Below are 25,032 nucleotides of genomic sequence, written 5' to 3'. Positions count from 1 at the left end.
CTTCAACATTTGTACACATGCAGGCTCACTGAGTGGCCTGGAAACTGTATATATGCAGCCATTTCAATTATTCTTCCCCCAACCCTTTTCATCAGCCACTCTCTCATTTGTCTTGTCCAGCTGTGACGCAGCTGGACAAGCTGGACAGGCTTTAGAACACAATTTTTAAACTCCAGCACAACAAAGCACAAACTGGATGTTGAGTATTGAGGCTTCAGTCAACCCTAAAATGAGTCACATAAACGTGTTGTAAAACCAACTTTTCACTCTCTCTCCCCAACATGCTCTTATTTTCTCCCTACAAAGTGTATGGAAGTTTAAAAAAATTCTTCCTGTCTAGAACATGCATGAAAAAAAAACCATTTAAAACTTTATTTTTCTTTGGAAACATTTAAAAGGTTATTTAAAAAAATCAGCATTTGAAGGGGAAAAAAATTAAATGAGATTTAGTCTGACAAGCTCTCAAGAGCTGAAGAGTGAAAATAGCACATCAAGGGCTGTGCGTCCTGTGGCTCCCCATGGGTCATTCTCTACAGCAAACACTGTGTTTATTTAGCAACAATCCATCTCCAATTTTCAGAGGAGACAAGTACAGCAAAAGAGGTTCAGTTGAGAAGTCAGAGATGAGCTTTCCATAGAGCTACGAGCTGAAAATCCCAGCCTTGTACCAATCCTCTAGACAGCTTAACTTAGATGGGTTCCCTACAAACACATGGGCAATCATGGAAAAAGCAAACAACGTCTGGAGGTAAAGAATGTGTACCCCTCAAGGAAGGTTGAAATGTTTTCCCAGCCCGTTCCTTCAGCTGACCATCTGTTATCACACGCTGTATGTCAACTTTGATCTCAGAACTGCCGGCACAAGAGGACGTGACAGACTCAAGTGGGTGACGCAAATAAAGAGTGACATGTGCAACGTTAATAACACGAGATGGAGAGATTCATCAGTGGCTCCAACCTCTGCTCCTCTGCCCAGTAACTATTTCCATGCCAAAAATAAGTGGTCTACCTTTACCCTATTACTCCAGATTGCGCAAATGGTGTTTTTGCAGCTGTGGTGGATAGAGGAAAAGGCAGAGTAATGTGGAGACACATAGATGAAAGCAGGCTTGTTTGTCTAAGGTTTCTTAATTTTCTGTCCCATTTTTGTCCAATATACTACCACTCCCTCCAGACTCTGCCTGTTACTGCACAGTCAATATTGCAACTATGTATGGCATTCTGTCTATATCAGTACAATAAAATATCGCTTACACTTCTACCTTAGCAGTCACCTCTCTCCAATACATTGTGTCTGTTTCTCAGGTAAATTTTTTATTTGATACATCCTAAAGAAGGAAATTAATAGACCACCTACTATGCAAAATGCCTCTTTGTAAGCCTCCTTTCAAGGCCAGTGCAATCTGATTATGAACCTCTAATGGCCTTTCACCCACAAAATAGGTTGAAGAATACCCTTTTTACTCCCCAAGTCTGTGCCATGACAATTTGGATTGGAGGAAATGAATCCATTACAAAACTACAGATCAAAACCCTAAACAGAAGTCATTATTTTAGTGAAAGGCAAGGGCCAGGTTCTGCCATTCTGCTGTCTGTTCTTTCTGGATACATAAGGCCTCGCTCTGCAAGAAGTCCCTTTTATAGTGTTAGGACTACACAAGCATTAAGGTGTTAGAGAGCTGGAATGACAGGAACCTGGTCTGACTCAAAGTCTATTAGAACCATAACAAAGTGACTTCTGTGGTCATTGTCCGGAAAGTGTGACTAGCTTTGACATTTCAGAGCATTTTTCAACACAATTCGATCAATTCCCAATTAAGGATTTAATCTGAAATATCCAGAAATCTACTACCCATCAGGAAAATGAGCTAAACATTCAAACACATACAGATTTCTTGCTGACAACCTCTTATTCTCTTGGTATCTACTCTCTTTTCATTTCATCCTTCTGCACACCAGTATTACCTAATGAGATACACAAGGCACTCAACTCAGAGACTGATACTTTCTTTCTAAAAAGTTTTAACTAAGTTTCCAAGTACTACAGTTAAATCAAAATAGTGTAGGATCACTTGTGATTTTCAACAAGCTGCCAGCCTTTTGTCTCATCACTTTCTCTCCCTTTCTGCAATCACAAAAAAATAAGAGTATTTCTTAGATCAGCCTGCAGTAATACATTTCGTTTTGGAATTCACACACGTGTTCTTTAAAAATCACTCAGTTGAATCAAACTCATATTTGCATAACAACGAACGATTACACACTTACTGAAGAGGAGTTCATTTTCCCTAATCATCCTGTACATTGAAAAGGAAAAAAACCACAAAAAACGTCTTTAACAGAGAGATTTAAAAAAATACTCTGAGATAAAATGTGTGGAATATTAATACTGTCTCTATCATCATCTTAAAAGGTTTTAACAATCCCTAGGGTTGCATTCTCATGCTGCAGTTCTAGATACCTTAATGTAACATTAACATTGGTATGATATAATCCTGCTGTTCCTAATTCACTTCTCTAAAAACTTGGCTGTCTTATAGCACTTTCAAACACAGGTTTAAGAATATTCAACTACTGAACTACTTAGCTGTCTCTCTCACTAGGCACATCTTGCCCTTCAGATATGAGAATATCTACAAACTGTGGCAAAAATCGCTGATAAAGCAAAACAGAGAGCCCATTGGTAAGACGATGGGCAGACTTTACAGCCTTTGGAAAAGATTTCTTATGTATAAATTAGCTGCAAATATTCTCCTTCTTTGTAGAAGCAGCAAGTACCACAGCAAATTCTAATGAACTTTTTGCCTTACAAATGCACAGCTTGATAGTTTACAGTTACATTTATCTAAATGAAAGAATTACCTCTCTCAATTACTTTCCTCCTCTTTGGTCATTATACTACAGTAGAGAGCTAATGTCTGTTCTACTTCAGTTGCTGTTTTTAAAACACCAAAATATCCACTCTGATTTATCTCTTCTTTGAATAAAATTTTCTCCCTCTCTCCTCACACAGAAGCCTCATCATTCTTCCCACCAGGCTGTGGAATCCTCCTCCATCTGCTCTACTTTTTATATCACACAGAGTTATCATGAAATGCAATAGTCACAAGGACAGGAGGCCTATCATTTCCCAGAATTGCTCTGCAATCTTCTCAATATTATGTCCCATCATCTGTTTGCTTTCTGACTACCTTTGCACACGAAGCAGAACTTGTCCTTCTAGCAATTCTGTCCAGTGACAACGTGCCCATACAAAAGGGGACAAAAGGCAAGGCACCAATAAGGCCTCTAACCTATTAACTGCTTGCAAGATACATACTCCATGCAAGAAACATATTCCCTTCAAACAGCTCCAATGCCAATCAAAAAAGGCTAGTTCACCTCATTTATTAGTATTAGTATGTGGCAAAGCCTGACCAGGCACCACCACAGTATATCCTTAATACTAGGTGTTTGGGAAGGCCTAGCTCCATCATTAAAAAGAATTAGCTAGCTTGTGACTTGAAAAACTCTTTGCAAAAGCAACTCCATCATTTCTGCTGGTGTCAGGAGATATCCAGGTTATTCTGATCCTTATTGCCTCCGTTATGTTCCAGCTATTGCCACTGCATTCCAGAAGAAACGACACTGTGTACGTCTGAAGAATATTCATAGTCTGTATCTCAGACTGACACACAGATGATGTAACCATTTTGTACCAGAACTAGAAAAGCTCAGTAGCTTACCATGGACTGAGATGTTAGGAAAACAAGAACACTGACTCATGAAAGAAAAACAAAAGAGAATATCAAGGCTTTGAAAGTTTACTTCTAATGCCAACAAGGAATGAAATCAAGCTCTGTTCAAGATGTGAAAGCAAAAAAGTTCCATTTAAATATAAGAAAAAACTATTTTATTGTGAGGGTGAGGGAGCCCTGGCACAGGCTGCCCAGAAGGGTTCTGGAGTCTCCTTCCTTGGAGGTCTTCAAGACCCACCTGGACATGTTCCTATGCAATCTGATCTAAGTGAACCTGCTTCTGAAGGGGGTTGGACTAGATGATCTCTAAAGGTCCCTTCCAACCCCTACCATTCTATGATTCTATGAAAATGGCAACCTAGTGCAAATTCTTGAACTTGAGTTTCTTGGATGTCAGCTGAGTAAATCAACCACCCAGACACTAACCTCGAACTCACCTTTCCTCTGTCCCCTTCCCTCAGCTCTACCAAGCCAGATTTTTTTTTTCTTGACAGAAGTTACATTTTAACCAATATGATTCTGGAAAACAGAACTATCAGGGGCGACATGTGGCCGAAGTGGGAGGAAAGGTTTGAAAACAACACCGTGCATCATTTCTGCTGCTGCAAGGTTGCTCTGAGTGGTGGTGGAGAACTGCGAAACGATAAATGTGCATTCACACATACCACAGGCTTACTGCAAAGGTATTAATAATGACATTTTGCAAGAAATCAGGAGTAAGAGTCCATGTTACATTAGAACAGGAAACTGAACCTCAAAAACCCCGCTATAAATCTCCTGTACTATAAATGTCTACAAGTAATATAGGGAATGTGCAATACATCAGACCCACTCCTTCCTGCCAAAGGCAGATACCCAGACGGGCTACACGCTGCAGTATTTTTTGTAGTACCACAGAAGTAACCACAGTTAAATATTATTAAAGCAGAGTAAGTGCAGCAAAAAGTTGTAATGGACCAAAGCCAAAAGTCCCTACTGATCAAGCCAAAGGCTACAAGAGACTTAATTGCTCAATGCAGTGGGAGCCTCAAGGTCTCAGACAGGGAATAGGGAAATATCTCACTATTAGCACTACATGTATACAACTTGTTTGTATCCATCATTTTGAAATACAGTAGTCACAAAACTGAACCTTCACTACTTGCCAGTCATAATGTGGTACAGCTTTTTATAAATAGTGCTTGAGACAAGCATCAAGAACAGGGGTTATTTTTTTTATGAGATTTAACTTTTGCACCTATTTAGCTACTTATTTTTGCATTCAAGACATTTTCCAGGATAATAGTGAATAGAATTTGCAAGTGTGCAGAGAGGCAGTTAAGAGACCTGTAGGAATTTCCAGACATGTTCAGAAAACATCTGGTGACTTGCTGCTGTTGTTGAGGGTACAACTTCTGCAGTTTGCTAATATACTTTTTGCCCCTACCAGCTCCAACAGTCAGCTTTTGTTGGCTGCTTTCTGACTTGGAAGTATCCATAGCTTTTATCTACTACAGACTGCTGATCAAAGACTGCCAAGCACCTATTGTAATCATTGCTCAGCAGGAGCTGCATGACCATCATGCAAAGCACTGCTAATGCTGCCCCAGCAGATGTTGCAGCAGGAGTGAGGAGGAGGCTGGAACCTCTGCTGAGGACTCCACACTAACTGTGGTGATGTGCTTATGTGGTCTCCAACACCAGCTAGAGCAAGTGGCCCTGACACATCAAGGGCCTTAGCCCAAACAGCACTACTGAGGCAAGGAAGCCACTGTTCAGGTCTCAGGCTCCAAGAAATGAGTGGTGCCACTCCTAGAGGTTGGGAACAGTGGTTTCCTCCCATGGGAAACATGGTGAGGTTGTGGCACTCAGTTGCCAGCTGAAGGAAATGTAAGAAGGGGTGAGTATACACATCATCAAAGAGGATGAACATGACATCAATACAGCCTTTGCAGACACCCCACAGAGCTAAGAATCCAAAGCATTGTAATGCAGGAGGGAAATCTAAAGACTGCCCTCAAAGGATCAAAAATTCCAAAGACAGTGCAAGACCTATCATTTCTAGCAAGATAACTGGGGCTTCTCCACTTCTAGTTCTAGAAACAGGGGAGAAAGGCCATCTTGTATCACGGGAGACATCAAAACCAGCTGAACCTCAACCAAGTATCTGTATAAAGAAAGTGAGTTCAATAGCTGTTAAGAGACTCCTTCCTGCAAGGGAGAGAGGAAACCTGCTGTTGGTTTGACCTGTTCTTTGGTTTACTGATTGTCTGGGATGTGGTAAAGAAATTGTTGAATATTTTCTAGCCCTCAGACTATTACTCTCCAATGCTCATCCATGTGAGCATTATAAACAAACAACTAGGAGGAACTAAAGTTCTCCATGCAGCCACAGAACTGTAACCCAGTTGGAGTAACAGATATAGTAGGATGGCTTGCACAACTGACACACTGAAGTAGACAGGTATACACAGTCTTCAGGAAAGGCAGGCAGACAAACTACAGAACAGGGTCGGTCCTCTATCTGAAAGAGAAGTTCGAATGGCAACATGCCTGGACTCAGGCCATCCAGTGTCAAGGATAACTTCTTGATTTGAGCACTAGAGGACCAACAGGGGGAAAGAACTTTTTCTCCCTGAGAACAGCCAAGCAACAGAACAGAGAGTTTCTGCAGGAACCACCTTTGCAGATTTTCCAACCCATCTAGATACATCCACAAGCAGCCTGGTCCAAGCTCATTGCTGAGTCTGTCTTGAGCAAGAGACTGGAGTAAGGACCTCCTGAGGTCCCTTCCAACCTGAGTGACTCTGAGACTTCAGGGTAAAAAGAAATCCCCTAATTCAGTGGCAATCACAGATTTGTCTGCAAGGAAAAGGTGGTAGTCAGAGGTAGATAAATTTATCCATGTGCATGCAGTTACAGACTTCTTTCCTTTTTAGTAAAAATTACATGCATTTACATGAGACAGGGGTGTTAAAGAGGCTTATATTTAAGAAAAGTAAGCACAAAAGTAAATTCCAGATAATCTACCATTAGCTAAACTAGGATAACACTCCTACACTTCAGTTATTCCACAAAAAAGTTTCCTAATAAATGTATAACATGCTTTATGAAATAACACCCAGATTCAGTCCTGATCCTACAGACTGTACTATTTTTTTGTTTACATACATATATATATATATGCGTGTATATATATATATATATATATATATATGTGCCTGTACAACCAAACATAGCAAAGCAGGGTTGGAGACATCATCTAATCCTGGCCACCTAAACAGATGTTTACTCCTTTCTCCAAGGTTTTCTCCTTCTGCTCCCTCTACAGTCACTCATAGAAGAGTCACCTTACACTAAATCTCCCCTTGGCAGACAGATACAATTAAGCAAGATGAATTCCACCCTTAACAAGTCCTTTTAACAAAATCAACTAAGCACTTAAAGTCAAACACTATATTGGCAAGAACTGTCCCTAATAATACTAAACAAGCTGCAACTGAACATTACAAGTGCATGGCAAGCAATAATTCTTCCAACCCCTCTCATTTATTGCTCAGGGTTTCCCAGTGAGTCTTGATGTTTTAGACTTGTCTTGCTTAGACTGTTAATATTCTTCAGGGCTGGGGACTGTTTGTGTTTCATATCTAACCCAGGACTTGTGCCACAGTTTGATATCAAGCACTTGTATTAGTTGCCTATAACTCCACCCTGAAAGCTACTCTACCTTTAAGCAATTATCTCTGTGAGATAATTAACTCAGTACATATACTGAGCTAACTGAAAAGAGAGAGAAGATGACATCTAAAGTGTGAGACAAGCTGTGCACAGAAAAGGTGAGACTGACAATCACCAAAGACAGTATTTCTAAGACAGGAAAGCTTTCACGATTGTCTCCCATCTTGGCTTCAGCTCCAGTCTCAGCTCCATCCCCACACCTCAGCAGCTCAGCCTTCGTTAGTATTTCTGTTTCATGATTGAGATTTAAAATACCCTTTAATCTGGAGGTTTATTTCACAGGCAGGATTCTTCATGAGGCCAAAATGAAGGCTCAAAATACAACTACTGCAATTGAGAATACTGGTATTTGAGTTGTCATGTACATGGTATGGGAGCTCACATCCTCACAGTTTTTCCAATCACTCCTAATTATTATACCCTAATTACACCCTATGGGAGCTGGGGACCTGGGGGAGGACAGAAAGAAGAGATGAGGAGAGACCTCCAGTCCCAAAAGCCTAGCCTAAGAAAGCTGGTTGCACACATTTAACATGAATTAGGCATTTAGCAATCAGCTCAAAAGTCTAAACATGAAATGTTGCTCAAATTGAAATAAGTGGATTTCTATTCTTTAAGATCCAGGTTTTCACCTTGCCTATTTATTTCCTTCTCTGCAAAGGCACATAAACAAGCTGTTGTCAAAAACCTCAGCAGAAGTTTGGCTGCACTCCGCACCCACACATACACACCGTGACTGACCGTATGTGAATGATCAGAGTGTGGAGCCGCTCAAACGTGACGACTGTTTCCCATAACAAGCTCCTGAAATAAAGAAAAGCCATCAGCCCTCTGGCATTTGCCACGGAACCTTTCTGTAGGGTAAAGAAAAGTTTGAATTCTGAATGCTTTTATAAAGGCTGGAGAACAGCACATACTGTACTTTAGTTTAAGATGTAACTCTTAACAAGTTGGATGCCAACTGTTAGGTGTTCTTGTGCATTTCTACAGGGGAAAAAAAAAATGAACAAAGTCTTTTAAGCCCCTTGTGATGTTTCAGTGAAGCTTTAACTGATGACTCTTACCATTTTAAAAATCCTTCTTTAAAATAGGAAGTCTACTGTTTCTTTCCATTAACGACACCTCCCCAAGTTTTATTCATGACTGGAATGGATTCAGTATTTTAAGTGAAGTAAACATTGTTTCACAACCTGAGGAGTGTCAAACAACAAAATATTTGCCCTAATTTATTTCTGTTATGTAACATTAGTTTACAATGTAACCGGCAAGTAAGTGGAAAACATCCGGCAGATCAGTTTTTATGGAGTCTTACTAGATTAGCAGTAGATACAAGGCATTTAAAGTAACTCCAATATCAGATGGGAAAAGAGGAAATAAATATCTTTAATTACTAAAAATAAATTTAAAACAGTGGTAAAAAGTGACCTGTGAAAATTAATGGACTGTTTAGGTAAGGTTTAGAGATACTCTGAACTAACACTAAAAGCAAACCTCAGGTTCTTTGAAAAAACTTCCACAGATCTGCAAACCCGCTGCTGACTATCTTCAAACTAACAAATAGGAGAACTGGAATGCTAAACATATTAAACAAAGCAAAGGGGAAATAAGACTTTCAGGCAAGGTCATGCTACCTAAATCACAGTACTTCCTTGCAAATGTATTTTTGCAGAAAGGGCAAACATAACTTCCCTTCTGCAAGGTCTGTAGGTTATTATTCTCTGTGATGATTCACACCGTACAATAACACTCCTACTGAAAACCAAAACCAGTGCAACTTTAAAAGAAGTATGTATTTCCACTCAGGACACTGTAAGTTTAAGTTGATTTGCTGTTTGATCCTTTGAAGACCTACCCATTTGCTCTGTTTAATAATCTACCCAGGTGCCTAGGTTGTTTTCCCCCTTTTATTGCAGCTGTACCCTTTGGATGGGATACCAACATCAAGTCACCGAATCCTTATAAGATTCTCCACATGGCCTGTGGCATATGTTAAGTCAAAAAAGCAGGTAATAAAAAAATAATTACTGGAACTATTCAGTAGTACTGGCAAAGTTTCAAGCCTAAGGTTTCCAAACAGTACAGCTTGGGAAGTGTTGATAAGACTCAGGCAGTAAACAGATGCTGAACAAATGTCTCGGGAATGGCAACGTGAAGTGACAATTCAAGCTAACTTACCACAATGAGATTATTTTATGTCTCTGTACTGCGAAAATTAATACGTCACCACTGTTCTTAGTAAGTGACAGAATGAGGTGCTGCAGTCCCATGCAAGAATAAGTAGTTCACAGGGAGGGGAAAATTGCTGCATATGTCACAGTCTTTGCAGGGTTTCTTCCATTTCTCACCAAGGATAATTTTAATCAGAGACTTTGTGCAGTTACCAAGCCGTATCCACACACTACAAAACAGGCTATGTGCTGTCTACAAAGCGTGCTTGAGAATGGCACAGTCAGTGTGAAGGAAGACAGTGAACTTATTCAAAGGGCAAGAGGCAAAACAGATTACCTTCAGTCACAACCATTAGTTCCACTGATGACTGTAAATGTGTAATGAGACCATTTGAGGAGATGATCTCCCAGAAGCATTCTCACCATGCACGTTTGGTGTGCAAGGAAACTGCCACGTGATCTCTGTGCATAGACACAGTCACAGAGCTGCATTTAGACCTCAGCAATTTTCTACTACTCTAAAGTTCTCCTAAAAGCTCTGCTTCAAAAACATCAGCTTTTAAAGATGAATCACTCCTAGCCAGAATAGTGTTTAATCAATGTTCACTTATATGCTCAGTCATTCTTTCACTTTGTGAGAAGGTGGTGATCATTGTAATTGCCTAAGAAGTATCCTCAGCAATGAAGATTTCTTGCCTGTCTCAGAAAATACTGTGCTAATGTCTCCTCACGCTACCTTGGAAGAGCTTTATCTTGAAATCCACATCCAAAATAGTCTGAGAAGAGAGAGTATTGCTATATACATAATTTGGGATAAAATGGTTTCCAAATAACATCATGAAAATACATAGGCTAATAAATTTTAAACCTTGGGAGCAGACAGAGCACATCAAGTTTCTATGTGTTAGCCAGTCAAAAAAATTCTGTTTCTCCTTGCATTGGAGAGTCGTCTTAAAGACTTTTAAACACACCCACTAAGGTAAGGTACATGGCATATTAAATCCATCTCTTTCTCATCTAGGCTAGGCATCACAGCTTGGTACTGCTTGCATGATACAGATGTTTGGGAAAACCACTTAAGTCATCCAGCTGATTTTCTATAAACCACTTCACAGCCTTGACTGAAACCTGGACTGATTTTCCTACATGCAACAAAGCCCTATAATACACCCTTGCTTTCCCAACACTGCCTACTCATTTCCTTCTTCCCTTTGCATTTCACATTCACACATGGATCACATTTCCTATTACTTTTCCAATGTTATGTATTACTTTGATACTACAGTATCAGGAAGACATTTCAATAATACCTTTGTCCTGATAGTGACCTAAGATGTCTCTGTAGCATCTAGAAGTTCGGTTGTTCAGCAAAACCCAGTTTGCAACTGTATTTCAACCCGAATTTACACAGCAACAAGAGTGAAAAACAAGTCACTTAAACCTATTTCAGGATGTTTAAAGTGTCCTCTGCATCCAGAGCATTTGCAGTGGGTTAACACAAAAGATATACAGAAGAGTCATAATCTTTTGAGGCCAAAGGCCATGTAGATTTGTGATGCAGCATAGGATGTCTACATGTAAACAATTAAGTCCTCTGAGATTAAATACGTAGGAGTTTAACTGACAGAGCTGGAAGACATACTTCCAGACTTACAAATCCTTCTTCAGATAACTGTGATACTTATTTTCCCAATCATATAACAGTCTTTCTACTTTCAAGTGAGCTGAGCTCCAACTCAGCTTCAGAAGAACACTACATTCATTCCCTCCTTAGACAGGGAAACACTGCTGAACTGAGACACAAATATATTAAAAAATGTATTACATAGTTACAACTGTTACAGCCTTCTTACTCAAAATGTTTGTTAGACATCTTTCTTTTGGAAGAGAAATGTCTAACAGTATAGTTACACTAACTTCATTTGATGTCTTTCAATTTTCCCTTGACACAAATCCAGCAGCACTTGAAAGACTCCTCTGTGCATTCCTGACCAAAATATGGATGTCATTTATTAATCCACTGAAAATACATGGCATTTCTAAATATTAGTGCCAGTTCAAAGCAAAAGTATTACATTTTTGTGTTTCCTCTTGAATTCATGCTTTCCTTATTCTCTGTCTCTGTTCCTCAAGCTGAAATCCTTCCACAGAGACAAACCCATCATACCCTCGTAAAACCTGATGCCAGAGCAGAACATTCTTAATTCAGATTGAAAGCTTTTGCTCAATATACATCTGCATTTGATGCTTTGAAGAAATGCACTCTCCTAATTACATCCCTTCAACAAACAGCTGGAAGAATAAGTAGGTGAATTCTGTAAAATCTGCTCTTACTATAACACAGTTTTCCAAATTAAGAATGGGCAGTTACATATAGGCAAGACACCACAAAATCTGCATCAGAAAAATCCAGCCATGTCTTTGTTCACTCTGTTTTCCCCATTTTCTTCAGTCCAAAGACCTTCAGCAGTGAATTCAGCAAGCTAGTCTCTCATCCACTCTCAATATATGGCAATCCAGACATTAATCACAGCCCTACTGAAGCATTATGCTAGAAGATGAGACAGTTTAATATGGTTTAGCTAACATTATTCCTGCTTCTGCTTCTCTCTCAACTACTGACACCTCCTTTCAGATGAAGAGACTGAAGAAATTTGGCATCTTTTCTTCCACCTACATCTTTTACAGCCACAACTTCTCTATGTGCAGGTCTATGGGCAACGCACATGGTTTCTTAGAGCCATCCATGTTCCCACCACTGGACAAATAAGAGCAAACTTCAACTTTCCAGTTGCTCATGGCAGAGGAAAGTGCTTTTTGCTAGTGATGTACCAAACTCCCTGCAAGTTTCAAACAATATTGCGTATCACCTTCTGTTATTTTTTGAACTGTCCTGAACTGGCCTCAAATCACCTGAGACAGAGCCCTGTCTCCAACTCTAACCACTAAGCAATTCTTATTAATGTGTTAGTATTAACTGAAGTATTAAAGGATAATAAAGATGCAATTCAGAAATATCTTTACATCTATTCTTTAAATTACTCCCACATAAAGGTTACTGGACAAACAATGATGAAGCAAATGCAGCTTTAATCATATTTTACTTCCAAGATGTTTCAGTTCTGAATTCAGATGAGAGCACAGTGTCAAGGTTACCCTGATAAGTAAAGGCTGAGCATTGCTTTCTAGAGATAAAGAAGGTAAGAGTGGATGTTGATTGACACTGGTCTCTCACTGCTTCTCAAGGACACTGACAGCACAGCATCTGCCTGCCCACAGGATCTCATAGACAGAATAAGTGGGACTCTGCACTCCCAGTGTTCAGACCATCCAGCTGAGAACCAGGTGAAATGAAACTGAACTAAATCACATGCACTGGGAATGGTCATTTGGAAATCACAAGAGATTTGGGAGAGGTTGTTCCTGCCATCATCAAACTTCTTTAGGTTTCATCCCAAAAGACTCAAAACCTTCAGGTATTTAGGATTTTCTTCACAAAAGTGCTCCTCTGGAAACTGATGGGGCCTCCAAATAACTCACATCTGACTTCAAAAACAGGATTGAGGCATCTATTCCACATGTCCTTGTAACTCCACACTGATAGTCACTGCGCCCAGGTGTGCAATGTGAGGTAGCTGTGACAATTCTTCTGGACCCTGACACTGAATGATCTCCAACAATGATCTCCTCCTCTAGACAACTGCTGTGCATGCTGAGGGCAGAGTCCTCCAGGTTTCAGGGATAAAGCTCTCCCCTCTGGAAGCCTTGATGTTTGTCAGCCTTACAGCTTCTCATCTTACCAAGCTTTAAGATGGAACCAAAGATAAATTAATCTGGTCCAGCTTTTACAGTTTCCTTTAAAACAACCATCAAAACAAAGCATTGCTTGAGATAGCAACAAGACTGTTGATTAATGATACCTCTTGTCACCTCAGTCCTTGGTGTCTTTAAGCTCTGTCAATAAACAGATCGGTGATCAAGTTCTTTGTGCCTCATGACTCATTAAAATTGAAGCTATAGCATGAAATAGAGCAAGCTGTTGTTGCTGTTGTTTATCAGCGCAGAAACTCCCAGAAGGAGTGTTTGTCATCACAATCTGAAAACATTGACAATACTGCCAGGGGAAGGGGGGAAAAAAAAAAAACACAACTGCAATCTGTAAGAAAGCTGAAGTACAACCAGCCAGTCTAGAGAAAAAGCAGCTTTTCAGAGCGTGAACAACATATTTCTATGACAGTTTTGGTTTTCTAAGTAAATCTACTCCTGGCAAAAGGTGTTGGACTGGCTGCCTAGGAGATCAAACTCACTTATTCATCCCTATGCAACACAGTCAGCACTCACAGTCCAATTTTTTATTTCATGGTTATGCTTTAATCGTGACCTACATGAGCACAGTTCAGCAGCAGCTGGACAGTAGCTTAGTCTCTGTGCCCACTCATTATGCCTCAGGCATTCTCATAAGAATCGACACGTCGTTTCACTTTGGAGGGGTTTAACCAGATGCTCCAAAGCCAATAACTTTATTTCACAAAACCACGAGATGTAAATCACAGAACCACTGCTGTTCTGGAATGTGGATCCCACCAGCTCCTGCAGTGGGTAGTGGATAAGTACTTCTGCCTGGACTGCAAGGCAAAACTGGAGTAGTTCTTAGCCAGTAAACACTAAGTACCACTGGAATTTCTTGTAAATGTTATTAGGTAGCTGAAAAACACCTCCAATAGGGAAATTACCCACTCAGGTTGTAATACCAGCTCAGTTACAGTAGTATCTGTTTTGATAGAAACCGGAAAAAGAAAACCCTAGAATTCAGCACCACCTTTTATCAGACAAAGAAAACAGAATAAATAGATTCCATATAGGGAACTGGCTCACTTGAAAAGTTGTCAGCATCTCTCTTTTTTGAAAAAGAAATAGGTTTGGGTTTGTTTTTTTTGAATAAACAAGTCAGACAGTAGTAGCTGCTGTGAATTTTCTCAGGAGGAGGAAGAGCTCAAGAAATAATTACTTCTACCCTATCCAGTCATTACTACTACTGTCTCAGACTCTGAAAAGCAACCCAGCAAGACATTGGTCTACAAGCCCAACTGTGTATCACTGATCAGCAAGTCCAGAGAGTGCTTTCTGCACTGCATGAAGCATTGTTTCTGACAACAAACCTTTTTCCTGAAATACTTTTTCACCCTTTTAAAAATAGCTGGTCTTAATCAAGACATAAACATAAGCTGAAAGCATGGTTTATGTAAATAGTCAAGGAAGATTCCAAAGCTATGAACCTTAATTACATGCACCACTAAATCTGAATGCACAGGAGCACAGAAAAAAGATATTTGAACAGGTTAAGAGTAATAACCTCAGAAAGAAATCATGATTTAACTGTAGAGCTTATATTGTTTTCAGACAATTGGTATTTCGTCTTGCTGAATGTATGGTTGTAGCTAAGTGAGGGGGAATGTGGGTTTAAATACTCTGTGAATCAGAATGAAGATTAGGAATAAGCAGTTGCACTGAAAAAGCACAAACTTAGAAAAAAAAAAATGTTTTCTGATCAGGCATTGGGAGCCAAGATGTGCAAATTCCTGTCCTTACATCTTTTGAGAAAACAAAGCATTTTTTTACTAGGATTGTTCACAAAATCTGACTGAGAAAAAAAAAACAAAACAAAAAAACACTAAAACCATCACAATAGAAAAAAAACCACAACACATCTTTAGAAACAATTAAGCCAAACTTTACTCTTGAGAGCTTGGGATGAGTCCTATTAAGCTGAATGCATTTAAAGTACCTATTGTGCATTTACCCCACACAATCATGTACATTGGTATCTCTGGGTATGGTCAAACGACAAATCCACAACATAGATATCTCATCTATTTTATGAAGCCCTTGTGAAGCATAGTGTGTGCAAAGAAGTACATATCAAACTTGATGTTTCTACTTAAGAATCCCCTCCCCAGAACACTTGTTCTCCTGCATGACAACACTCTATCAACGTGTACTGGAGCATAACATTAATTCAAACCCTTCAAAAGTACATAGGAAATTCTGCAATGGGGTCTGTATGTCTTCCATCTCATCAATAGATGGATGGGATTGCAGGGAGACACCAATCAAAAACTACAGTAAACTGCTCCTTAATTTTCCCTACAGAAATTTAATTTAAATTTAAATTCCCTATGGAAATTCAATTGTTCATTGAAATACATTTTAAGAATATCAACATGTGATTCCTTTTTAAACTAATGCACACACAAAGGAAGTCCATGTCCACTGCTTCTACTTAAGGCTTATTTTCCATTTTTAGTGTGAACACTTGGGAGGCAGTCTGTTGAAATACATTACTAGCCATGCTCCCATGTGTCTGGGGAGATGGCACAGCAGACAGCAAGGACCACTGATGTTTTCATCTTCACATGCAATAAATCCACCGGCCCAGAGAGAGTGTACTGTCTATGGCATAAAGATCTGGAGGACTTCTTCACCTGTCACCTGATTAAAGTCAAATGCCATCCCCAAGTTACCTCAAAATAGGCAGGGCAACAGGGTAAACAAGATGTATTTGTTGGGGGGGAATGGACATTCTTCATTATACTTGGATAGTTTACTAAGAATATCCTAAAGGAAATGCAGAGCTTAATCAGTAGAAATCTGAGAGACTCTCTGGTGTGGCAGTGAGGAAAGAGGGTTTATAGCTTTCCCAAATCCAGTAAAACTTGTTAGTGGCTCAAGTGTAATCCACATTAAAAGTGAGAAATATCTCTTGAGATAAAGCCAGAGACAGTCAATTCTCTCCTGGGACAAATTATCTCAGCAAGGATTTTTTAACAAAACACCTGAGGATTCCCTCTCTATCATTTGCAAGGGACACAGACGTTTAGGGAGTGAGAGATTTTGAAGGCTGGAAGGTTATACAGGACTTCCATCATATCATCCTCTCCCAAAGGAGGTCCCCAAGTAAAAGCTCATTACCACATTAACTGCCAAAATCATGCCAGTCACTAACAATTTTTTCTTTCTCTCACTTTCCTTCTTACCCCCTACAAAATGCTGTCCTTTGGTCTGACTGCTAAATCAAAGAGAGGGATTAAAACAACTCATTATCAATTAAAATTGAATTTGAGACACGGCTGAAGAGATAGGAGTTCTGAATTAGTCATGGAAATGCTGCATCTTGGGGTAATGTAAATGACCAGCATTTTGTAATTACCCAATGTACTGAAAATTGACAAGTTGCTATGGCTCATACATTATAAATGCTCAAGGGGAAAAATCAATGGACTACCTATCTACTACTTGAAGTTCTGATTCAGAGGAGTCAACTCATTAGTAGCCGTTGGGATTGTTTGTTTGACGAGACGCAATTTAGCATTCAGTTAAAAAAATACAACCAATAGAAACACTTATTTTGCTTTCTTCTCTCTTTTGGTGTTTTATTCCCCAGGAATGCTCCTCTGAAGGGTAGAGTGACACAGCTTAGGAGCAGTAAGTGGCAGTAATTCAAATCTTATGGTTTTCCACTTGAGGCTTCCCTTGGAGGGAAAGCTTTTCGACAGACAAGACTGAGCTTCTGGGTGTAGTGTGTGTGAGGGGAAGGTCAGTAGAATATGGAGAATCGAGACTAACACCTGTCTTCCTTATGCTGTAGATCAGAAAAATTCTCAGTTCCAAAAGAGGAAATGGGAAATGGCAACTGGAGAAGGAAGGCCTGGAGACAAATGTCTCAACATTTGTGTTAACACTTATTTTCAGGAAACACTTATTTTTCAGATCCTTATGCAGATCTTTTATGGAGAGATTATCAAGACATTGCAATGTAAATAAGAGGAAAAGGACAAAAAGAGTTCTAAAGAGCAACCTCTGCTTCGCTAAAGGAGCTCAGAATAACTAAAATGGAAATGAAAGCTTACTGGCATCTCTTTGCCCATAATCAGAATTATATTCCATGCCTGTGGAAGGAATTAAAACTACAAAACCCCAAAGCAAAAAGCAAGCCACTTCTATCTAGCTAAAGACAAGTCAGTGAGAAGAGCACTGAATGTTGCTGAAAGAAGTCAAGCTAACCCAATGGGAAAGTTACAAGAGATTCAGTTTAATCTCCATGAAGATTCATACATGCACTATCTTGTTTGGTTCCAATTGGTGGAAACAGAAGTACCAAATTATCATCAGGCTAAAGCTTATTTCATCTATATCACCTATTTTTCAGAGTGTTAATCAGTGAGGTGCATAGCCAGTGAAAAACCTGCTCTCCAGTAGCTTTACTCCAGACAACTTTTCATAACACAGATTAGAAAAGCAGTAGAAGGCACAAGCCTTGTTCTGTTCTGCCCTCTCCCTGAAACTTGAATCAGGAAAACTTGACAGGCACTAAGAATTTTTAAAAAGAGCTCATCTATGCATCACGAAGTTATTTTGGCTTGAACATCTGATACCAAACAGTGTTTGGTACCAGTATATTTTCATTGAAGTCTATGACTTTTGAAAGTGATTTTCATTTCACACAAACCTAGCAAAAAGAGATTGAATCTTGCAAACCTAGGAGCTACAAATAACTTCTAACAAGTCAATACAAATAGTATCCATAAAATCTGAATCTAGATGATATCACAATTACATTTTGAAAACCAGTGTCATGTACAGGCAGAGGTCAATGCAAAAGCAGGAGCATGCTATCAGTTCTGCCAAAATGATACCCAAGATTATGACTGAATGTCATTCAAGCATGAACACAGAGAAAAGCTGAACATAACTTTCTTTTGATAGGTAAGGACATCTGTCATCACAGCATTTGAGAAGCATAAGCTACTTTTTCCATTTTAAAATTTGGCAGGGTCCACTCCTTATCAAGTAAGATGTGTTATTGTTGGAACAAATTCCACATAATCAGTAGTATTTTAGGTATTGTAAGTCACCTGACAAACTATGCTCAATACATTCAATTCTTTAATAGTCATTAATCATTAGGGACTTGTATTTATTGTTAATTATTCAGCACTTTATAATGTAAGATATAGATTAAAACTAATTTTAGTAAAATTATAGGACTACATATCAGCAATAAAGATTTGGTCACTATTTAATCATGTTTCATTATTATTTTGAACTTACTCCTGCTCTGGATAAAGAAGATAAGTCTCATTACTCATGTCAGGAATCCAAAATTTATACCTTCCTCTATCAGAGCTGTCATATTAAGATATGGCTGCTTCCTTTTGAGGTAGGAAAACTAAGTAAAATTTCAAAAGCTGGAAAAATAAACTAATTAAAAATGTGTCTATCTGTATGGAGTCTGATCTCACCACATCTTCTAGCTCTCACAGGGAAAACACAGAGAGCAGTAGAGTATGTAAATGCCCCTGTCACTTCCAACATTCCAATGTTTTTGTCTTACAGAAGTACTAGAAGACAAAAGCTGGGATTTTCTAGAAGATAGTTTTCCACCTCTCCTCTCCAACATGAAGTTTCACTATAGAGAGACAAATATTACACACTTCCTCTGTGAATTAAAGCACAAACTGCATTTAGCTTTGCTAACTTGAATGACAGTTTTTGCAGAGTTGCGTATTACTGTCAGTATGTAACTGCACACATTAGAAGATCCCTCAAATTGCAAAGTCAAGCATCCAGAAAGCTGGGAAATACCAAATTAAGGTTGCCAATGTCACTTTAATCTGTCCCCTTTAAGATTGACTTACATGACCATGTTCAATTTTTTTCCCAAAGCACCCATGATTCTGCAGTGCAACAAAGACAGAGCACTCAGCAAAACAATACCTTTTTAACCAAAATTAAGTGTGCATTAAATTTAACAGAACCAGCTCCACTTGTAATATTACAGAAATGACAGTAGATCTCTCTTTGCACAATGCCCAGCAGCCTTGAATTGACAATTTAACACCAGTTTCCCTGAAACACTGAGTTTCAAGAAGTCCTACTGAAGTTACAGGTAGCTGAGGAGGTCTCACCCAGAAGACTACAAAGAATTTTGACAGACAAAGTTATGCATTGTATGTGTGTGCTACTGATTAGGTTATCAACCTTCAATGCACCCTACATTGCCAGAGTTGCTCGGGTACTATACATAAAGAAAAACTTGAGCTAAGCAGTATTATAATTACTTTCACAGCTTAAGGAATTAGAGGTACTTTTATTATTTGTAATTAAGATAACCTTGCAAGGTCAGTAGATAAGCTGTGAAAATGAAATGGTATCAGACCTAAGGACTAAGTATATTGTCAAATTAAGTAAGATGATGAATGCCAGGAGCAAATCAGGACCATAGTGATGTTCTCAAGCACCAAGAGCTAGAAGAAACGACCTCCAGATCTTCCCGTCTATGTTGTTCTGTCCACGGCAGTGACAACCACGACCACATATAGTGCCCTTCCTTAGACAAACAGCTTTGAGAGAGCACTGATGCATCATTCCAGTGAAGATCTCTTTAGTGTGTCCTAACAGCACTAAAAGATGAGGTTAATCTCAGTACAGTTTTCCTCATAGGAACTGGTCAGAAGTAAATGCTTAACTTAAAGATTACCTAGAATGACACCTGCAAGGTTATAATTTGCATTTTGGATTAATCCAAAAGAGACAGTGGATTACTTAATCTAAGGAGGTATCAGCATGAGTAACTCTGAAGATGACCATCAACTAAAGTTTGAGGGGAAAAAGAAGTTTTCAGTCTGTTTTGTATGTAACATCACGTGTGCATTTACAGTTTCACCTCTCGTGTCACACACTAACGTAAATGCATCACTTTTTTTAATCGGCAAGAACATATTCACATTCACATTTTCCTCCAAGAGTATATTAACAAAGTGCTGAAGCAAAATGGGATTGAGAAGCATAGACACAGATGAGAAAGAATAGGAATGTGTGGGAAACAGATGTGAAAGAAGATCTCTGCTTATGAGTTTCCTGTCTGATCGTCTTAAGTAGGAACAACAAACCCTTATGAAAATTAGGGAAGGCTCGATGTTCCGGCCATGTGGTTTGTATCTGATGTCAACCTTTTTTAATTAGAGTACAATCTTTTTTAAAGAAATCACATTACTATTTTGCAGGGCCTGTTAGGATGCTTCTTTTAGGGTCACGGCTATATTTCAAAGGCACTTTGGTTACATTTCCTTTTCTACTTTGTACTTCGCGTATACTATCAACAGGTGCTATGGGAAAGAAATCCACCCATCCATCCACAATGGACAGAGAAAATATCAGGACTCTTTTCACCTGACTTTGATCTAAAATGAGTTCACTGTAAGAGAAGCATTTTGAACTTGATAGAAAACTAAATCATACAATTAACCAACATATAGCTAAACTAAACCAGCAACACATGCACTCCTGTGTTACCAGTCGAGTCAAAAATGCATAGCTGTGGATTGTAGGGGTGGGAAATTTATACCATGTGAAATAACACAAATTATTTATCTGACAAAGGTTGAGAAGAGCAATAAGATTTAAGCAAGTCCTTACAAGAGCAAAATTGTCTGATCTAGCTGAATGTCACCCAAGAAGACAAATCTAATATAAGAGAGGACAGTCAAGGCCTCCTTGAAAGGCTCATTTCGCTTTTAATCTCTCAGGGAGTTGTTGGAGTAGATGATCTTTTGAGGTCCCTTCCAACCCTTAAGATTCTATGATTCTGTGAAGGTCCCATGTATCTCCTTGGAAAACACAGGCAGCCCACAAGCTGGCTGTCTTCAGCATAACTGGAGTCCCAACAGTCAAATCAAACATGACTGAGGTCTCTGGTGCTCCAGAAAAAGCAAAACCAATCAGGACCCAAAAGCTCAAGACAGTGTTGGCTTCCTGCCTAGTTCTCCCTCTTGCTGACCACCTCTTGACCACCTCTCCAGTCACTATTTAATAAGCCATCTACTATTCACTCACTCACCCTAGGGGAACTAAACTTGAGAATGATAGCCAACTCAAGTTCTGATTAAATATCTCATTTCTCTGGTATTGCTGTGATTAATCTACATCACAGTTCAGTGGTTCAGATGCAATTACTAGGTTGGGACTAAAGAAATTAGGATTGTCTAGACAGCTGTTGAAACTTTGAAGATTATGAGGAAAATAAGATAAATATTATTACAAAAGCATTTGAGTCAATTCACTTAGAACAATCAATGCAACAGTTAGCATCTGACATTTCCAATGATATTCTCAGAATGGCTCAGAGCTTATTGACTCTGTCGCCTCAAGTCTTCTTGCACATACCTCACCTCCCTTCCCAACAGTTTTGCACTCAGGGGCTACTGTTTCTTTCCACTGTAAGGTGCAGAGGACAGCAGTGTTTCTCCTACATAGCTAAGTGCTGCTTACTATCACCTAGGCAGCCTTATGTGATCATACTCCTTCAAAGAAAAACAAAAGGAAGAAGATGCCAAAGCAAGTAGATCAGCTGCCAGTCACCCTCTAGAGCCCAATGACAAAGGAACTACTAAGACTGTTTTGAAAAAAAAACATAAAGGAAAAAAGAAAATCCCACAATGGATGAATGTGGAAAACAAAGATGGAGACTCAAGCCAAGTCATCAGTTTACATTCACTGCTGAAACAAACAATTCAACAGAGAGATGCTACTTAAAATCAGCCTTCCAATGAACTACTGTCCTGTACCTGCTGTCCTTTTGCTGGATGTTGCACTTCTGCATGAGGTGGCAGTATGTGCAGTCTCCTACTTAGCATCATACCTTAATCACACAGCAGGTGGCAAATTCAAGCCAGAAGCTTACTAACCAGCTAATTTGCCCTAGGTTCTGGCAAAGCGTGGCTCATAGCCCACAGCAGCTACCCTGCTGCACTACTCAGACCTCCAGCCAGCAGGCAGCACCTGCTGAGCAAGGTTATCAGGAGCAGTTACTCGGCAATTGCTGTCTGCCAGTCCCTGGAGTGCTTTCTTGCCTCCACAAAGCTCACACTAGTTGTAAAACACAGAGAGGGCCATGAGACCTGTCTGCCTAGTTGCTGCAAGGATGCACACCATCAATCAGACAGTGGGTATGGGTAACAGCAAGAGGAAAAAAAAACTTCGAAATCCCATGGGGCACAGAACTTAACCCCGTAATGGTATATTAAAAGAGGCTGTGTGTCACTGATGCAACTGTGTGTTGGGCTTGTAGGAGTTTTCAATATACTTCATCTTTCCTCTGAAGTTTACAGAAAGTCTCCTGGACAGAAGAGATACTGAACACAAGCTTCTCTGGTGCCATGGTCATGCACACAGAAAACACACCCAAATGAGACACAGTACACAGGACCATTCATCTGGAAAGCATCTTAGCCTCAGAATAAATCCTCTTGCAGCATCTCAGGACCACTGGCCAGAGACACGTCCATAATTAATTAACAAACATGGCAGCAGCAAGGGAAATGGGGAGAAAACTAGAGCTACAATTAGAATATAGTGTCAGGCTCATCTTTAGGAAAACAAGTGGGAGCATATCTACCTTCTCCTTGTTCTTGTGTCTCTCACCACCCAATGCCCACCTGCATAGTTCAGCACAGAAATCCCCAAATCTGTATTTTCCACTAAACTGTCATAGCTCAAACCCACCTCATCTGTGACTCAAACCACCACACTTCAGTCTCTTGTGGCTGTGACACACAAGCACACACGTAGCCAATGCTGCATTAGAGTGATCATCTTTGGCACAGAGCGAGAGCAAACAGGAGGGGTGGCCATGATGTCTTAGCCCATCACATCATCACGTTGCCTTATGTGCCAGCTCTCTCCACCATCACACAACATTAAAGGGCACATTCAGCAGAGCTGCAGGGTTTAGTCTTTAGGAAGCACTCTGCAGGAGTCTCAAATCCAGTTAAAGTCAACATGAACTAAAGATGCTCAGCACGCCATGAGATTAAGTCACCAATTAATTCTCCACATGCAGGGGAGGGGGAGTCAACTCAGAACCGAAAAACTTTGTGCTGCAAAGTGAGTGCTCTGAAGCAACCAAGCACAAGGGCTTGAAAGAAAGAAAAATGAATCTGTCAAAGACCCCCATTGGGCTTCCCTCCTGCAAGGAGACGGTGAGATAGCTACATCAGGTAGCTGTAATAGGGCCTGTTAATCAACAGGATCCCTGTTTTCCTTCAGTCTCCTGCAAAGGCACAGATCATTAGCAATGCTACAAGCCCACAATCCATTTTGTTATTACAGCATGAGTAAGCGATAGAGTTTAGAACCAGCAGATCATGCAGAGGGAACAGAGTGACGTTTATTAGGGTTTGACCTTCAAGGATAAATATTTCTGTCCTTACTCAGGGAAAACTACTACTAACATCAGAGGGAAGGGCTACCACTAGCAGCAGAGGGGATTTGGTGCAGCAGCAGCTCAAGATGGGCCTTCAAAGGGGAAAGCAATCAGTAGAATGGCATTTACCTGGGAATAAAACCAATCTGGTAACAGGAAGATCCTCCTTCAAACCCCCTAACAAAAAGAGACAGACAACTCACAAATACCTTCCAGTCCTCTGTGATTTACTCTTACCTCTGTGATGTTTTCTTGTATTTTCTCCTGCAGGAAAAGAACAAAATACAACTGAGATAAGAAGGCTCCATCGGTGAGAAGGAGAAAAGGAGAGGGTCAGATATCATGAGCAATTAAGTGAAGTCACTTCTGCCACAAGATTCCAAAGCTGATGTAACTGTGCCCTTCTGCTCACCCCTGGTGGTGGTTGCCACTAACTTCAGGAGAAAAAAAAAAAGTGTGTGTGTTTGCCCATATGCATATCTTGCCCTTTTCTTGTAAGACAGGGTTGCTGCAGCTAGGAAAGAATGAATTACTACTCTAAATGACTTAACAGGAAATCCAAGTGGCAGAAATTTCTACTTAGTAGTAGTGAAGTAGTTTTCATGTTTCCATCCATCCACAGTCTTACCAGTGGAGAGCCTGATAAGACGGAGCAGAGATGGTGCAAGACATTAAACCACAGCAGCTGTGGTCACTCACTGGGAAACCCCAGTGGCTTTCCCACAGACCTGTTCTAAAAGTCTAGATGCTACCAAGTTCTCTACAAAATCTCAGCTGCCACACCACAGAATTTCACTTGGTTGCACATATCTTGAGATTTAAACCAATCCAAGTCCAGGACTAGGGATGGCAAGAGCAGATAAGCATTCTGACAGCACCTCTTCTCCCTCCTCCAACCCTGACACCACAGTAACTACAGAAAGGGCTGTAAACCTCTTACTCTTCTTAGCGCGGTGGATCTTGTCTTCTACAGCTGGCCATGGCACAAACTGCCAATGCTCAAGAGTAAGGTAATAATCTTGAGTTCTTAGCTGCAGCAGAGTGTCAGTACTATGTCTTGTCTGTGAGGTCTTGTTCCTACAGCTGCCTTTTCCAATGGCTTTACACAGTGTCTGACAAAACACGGCATTGATTTCACTCGCACTCAGGT

The 25,032-nt window shown here is 39.9% G+C and overlaps 1 protein-coding gene across 3 annotated transcripts in view; it reads right to left on the bottom strand.

Annotated features, from left to right (window-relative positions):
- Nucleotides 1–25,032, bottom strand: part of PDE1C (phosphodiesterase 1C) — a 190,010-nt gene that overhangs the window by 144,968 nt on the left and 20,010 nt on the right. For all 3 annotated transcript variants that reach the window (XM_061996471.1, XM_061996473.1, XM_061996472.1), the window contains one exon: nt 24,120–24,146. In XM_061996471.1, the coding sequence (XP_061852455.1) occupies nt 24,120–24,146 (27 nt within the window). The remainder of the gene's footprint in view (nt 1–24,119; nt 24,147–25,032) is intronic.

The sequence above is a fragment of the Colius striatus genome, chromosome 5 (genome assembly GCF_028858725.1).
Source record: "Colius striatus isolate bColStr4 chromosome 5, bColStr4.1.hap1, whole genome shotgun sequence".
In the NCBI taxonomy this organism is placed as follows: domain Eukaryota; kingdom Metazoa; phylum Chordata; class Aves; order Coliiformes; family Coliidae; genus Colius; species Colius striatus.
Note: the sequence above shows the minus strand (reverse complement) of the source record. Positions and strands in the feature narration are given on the sequence as shown.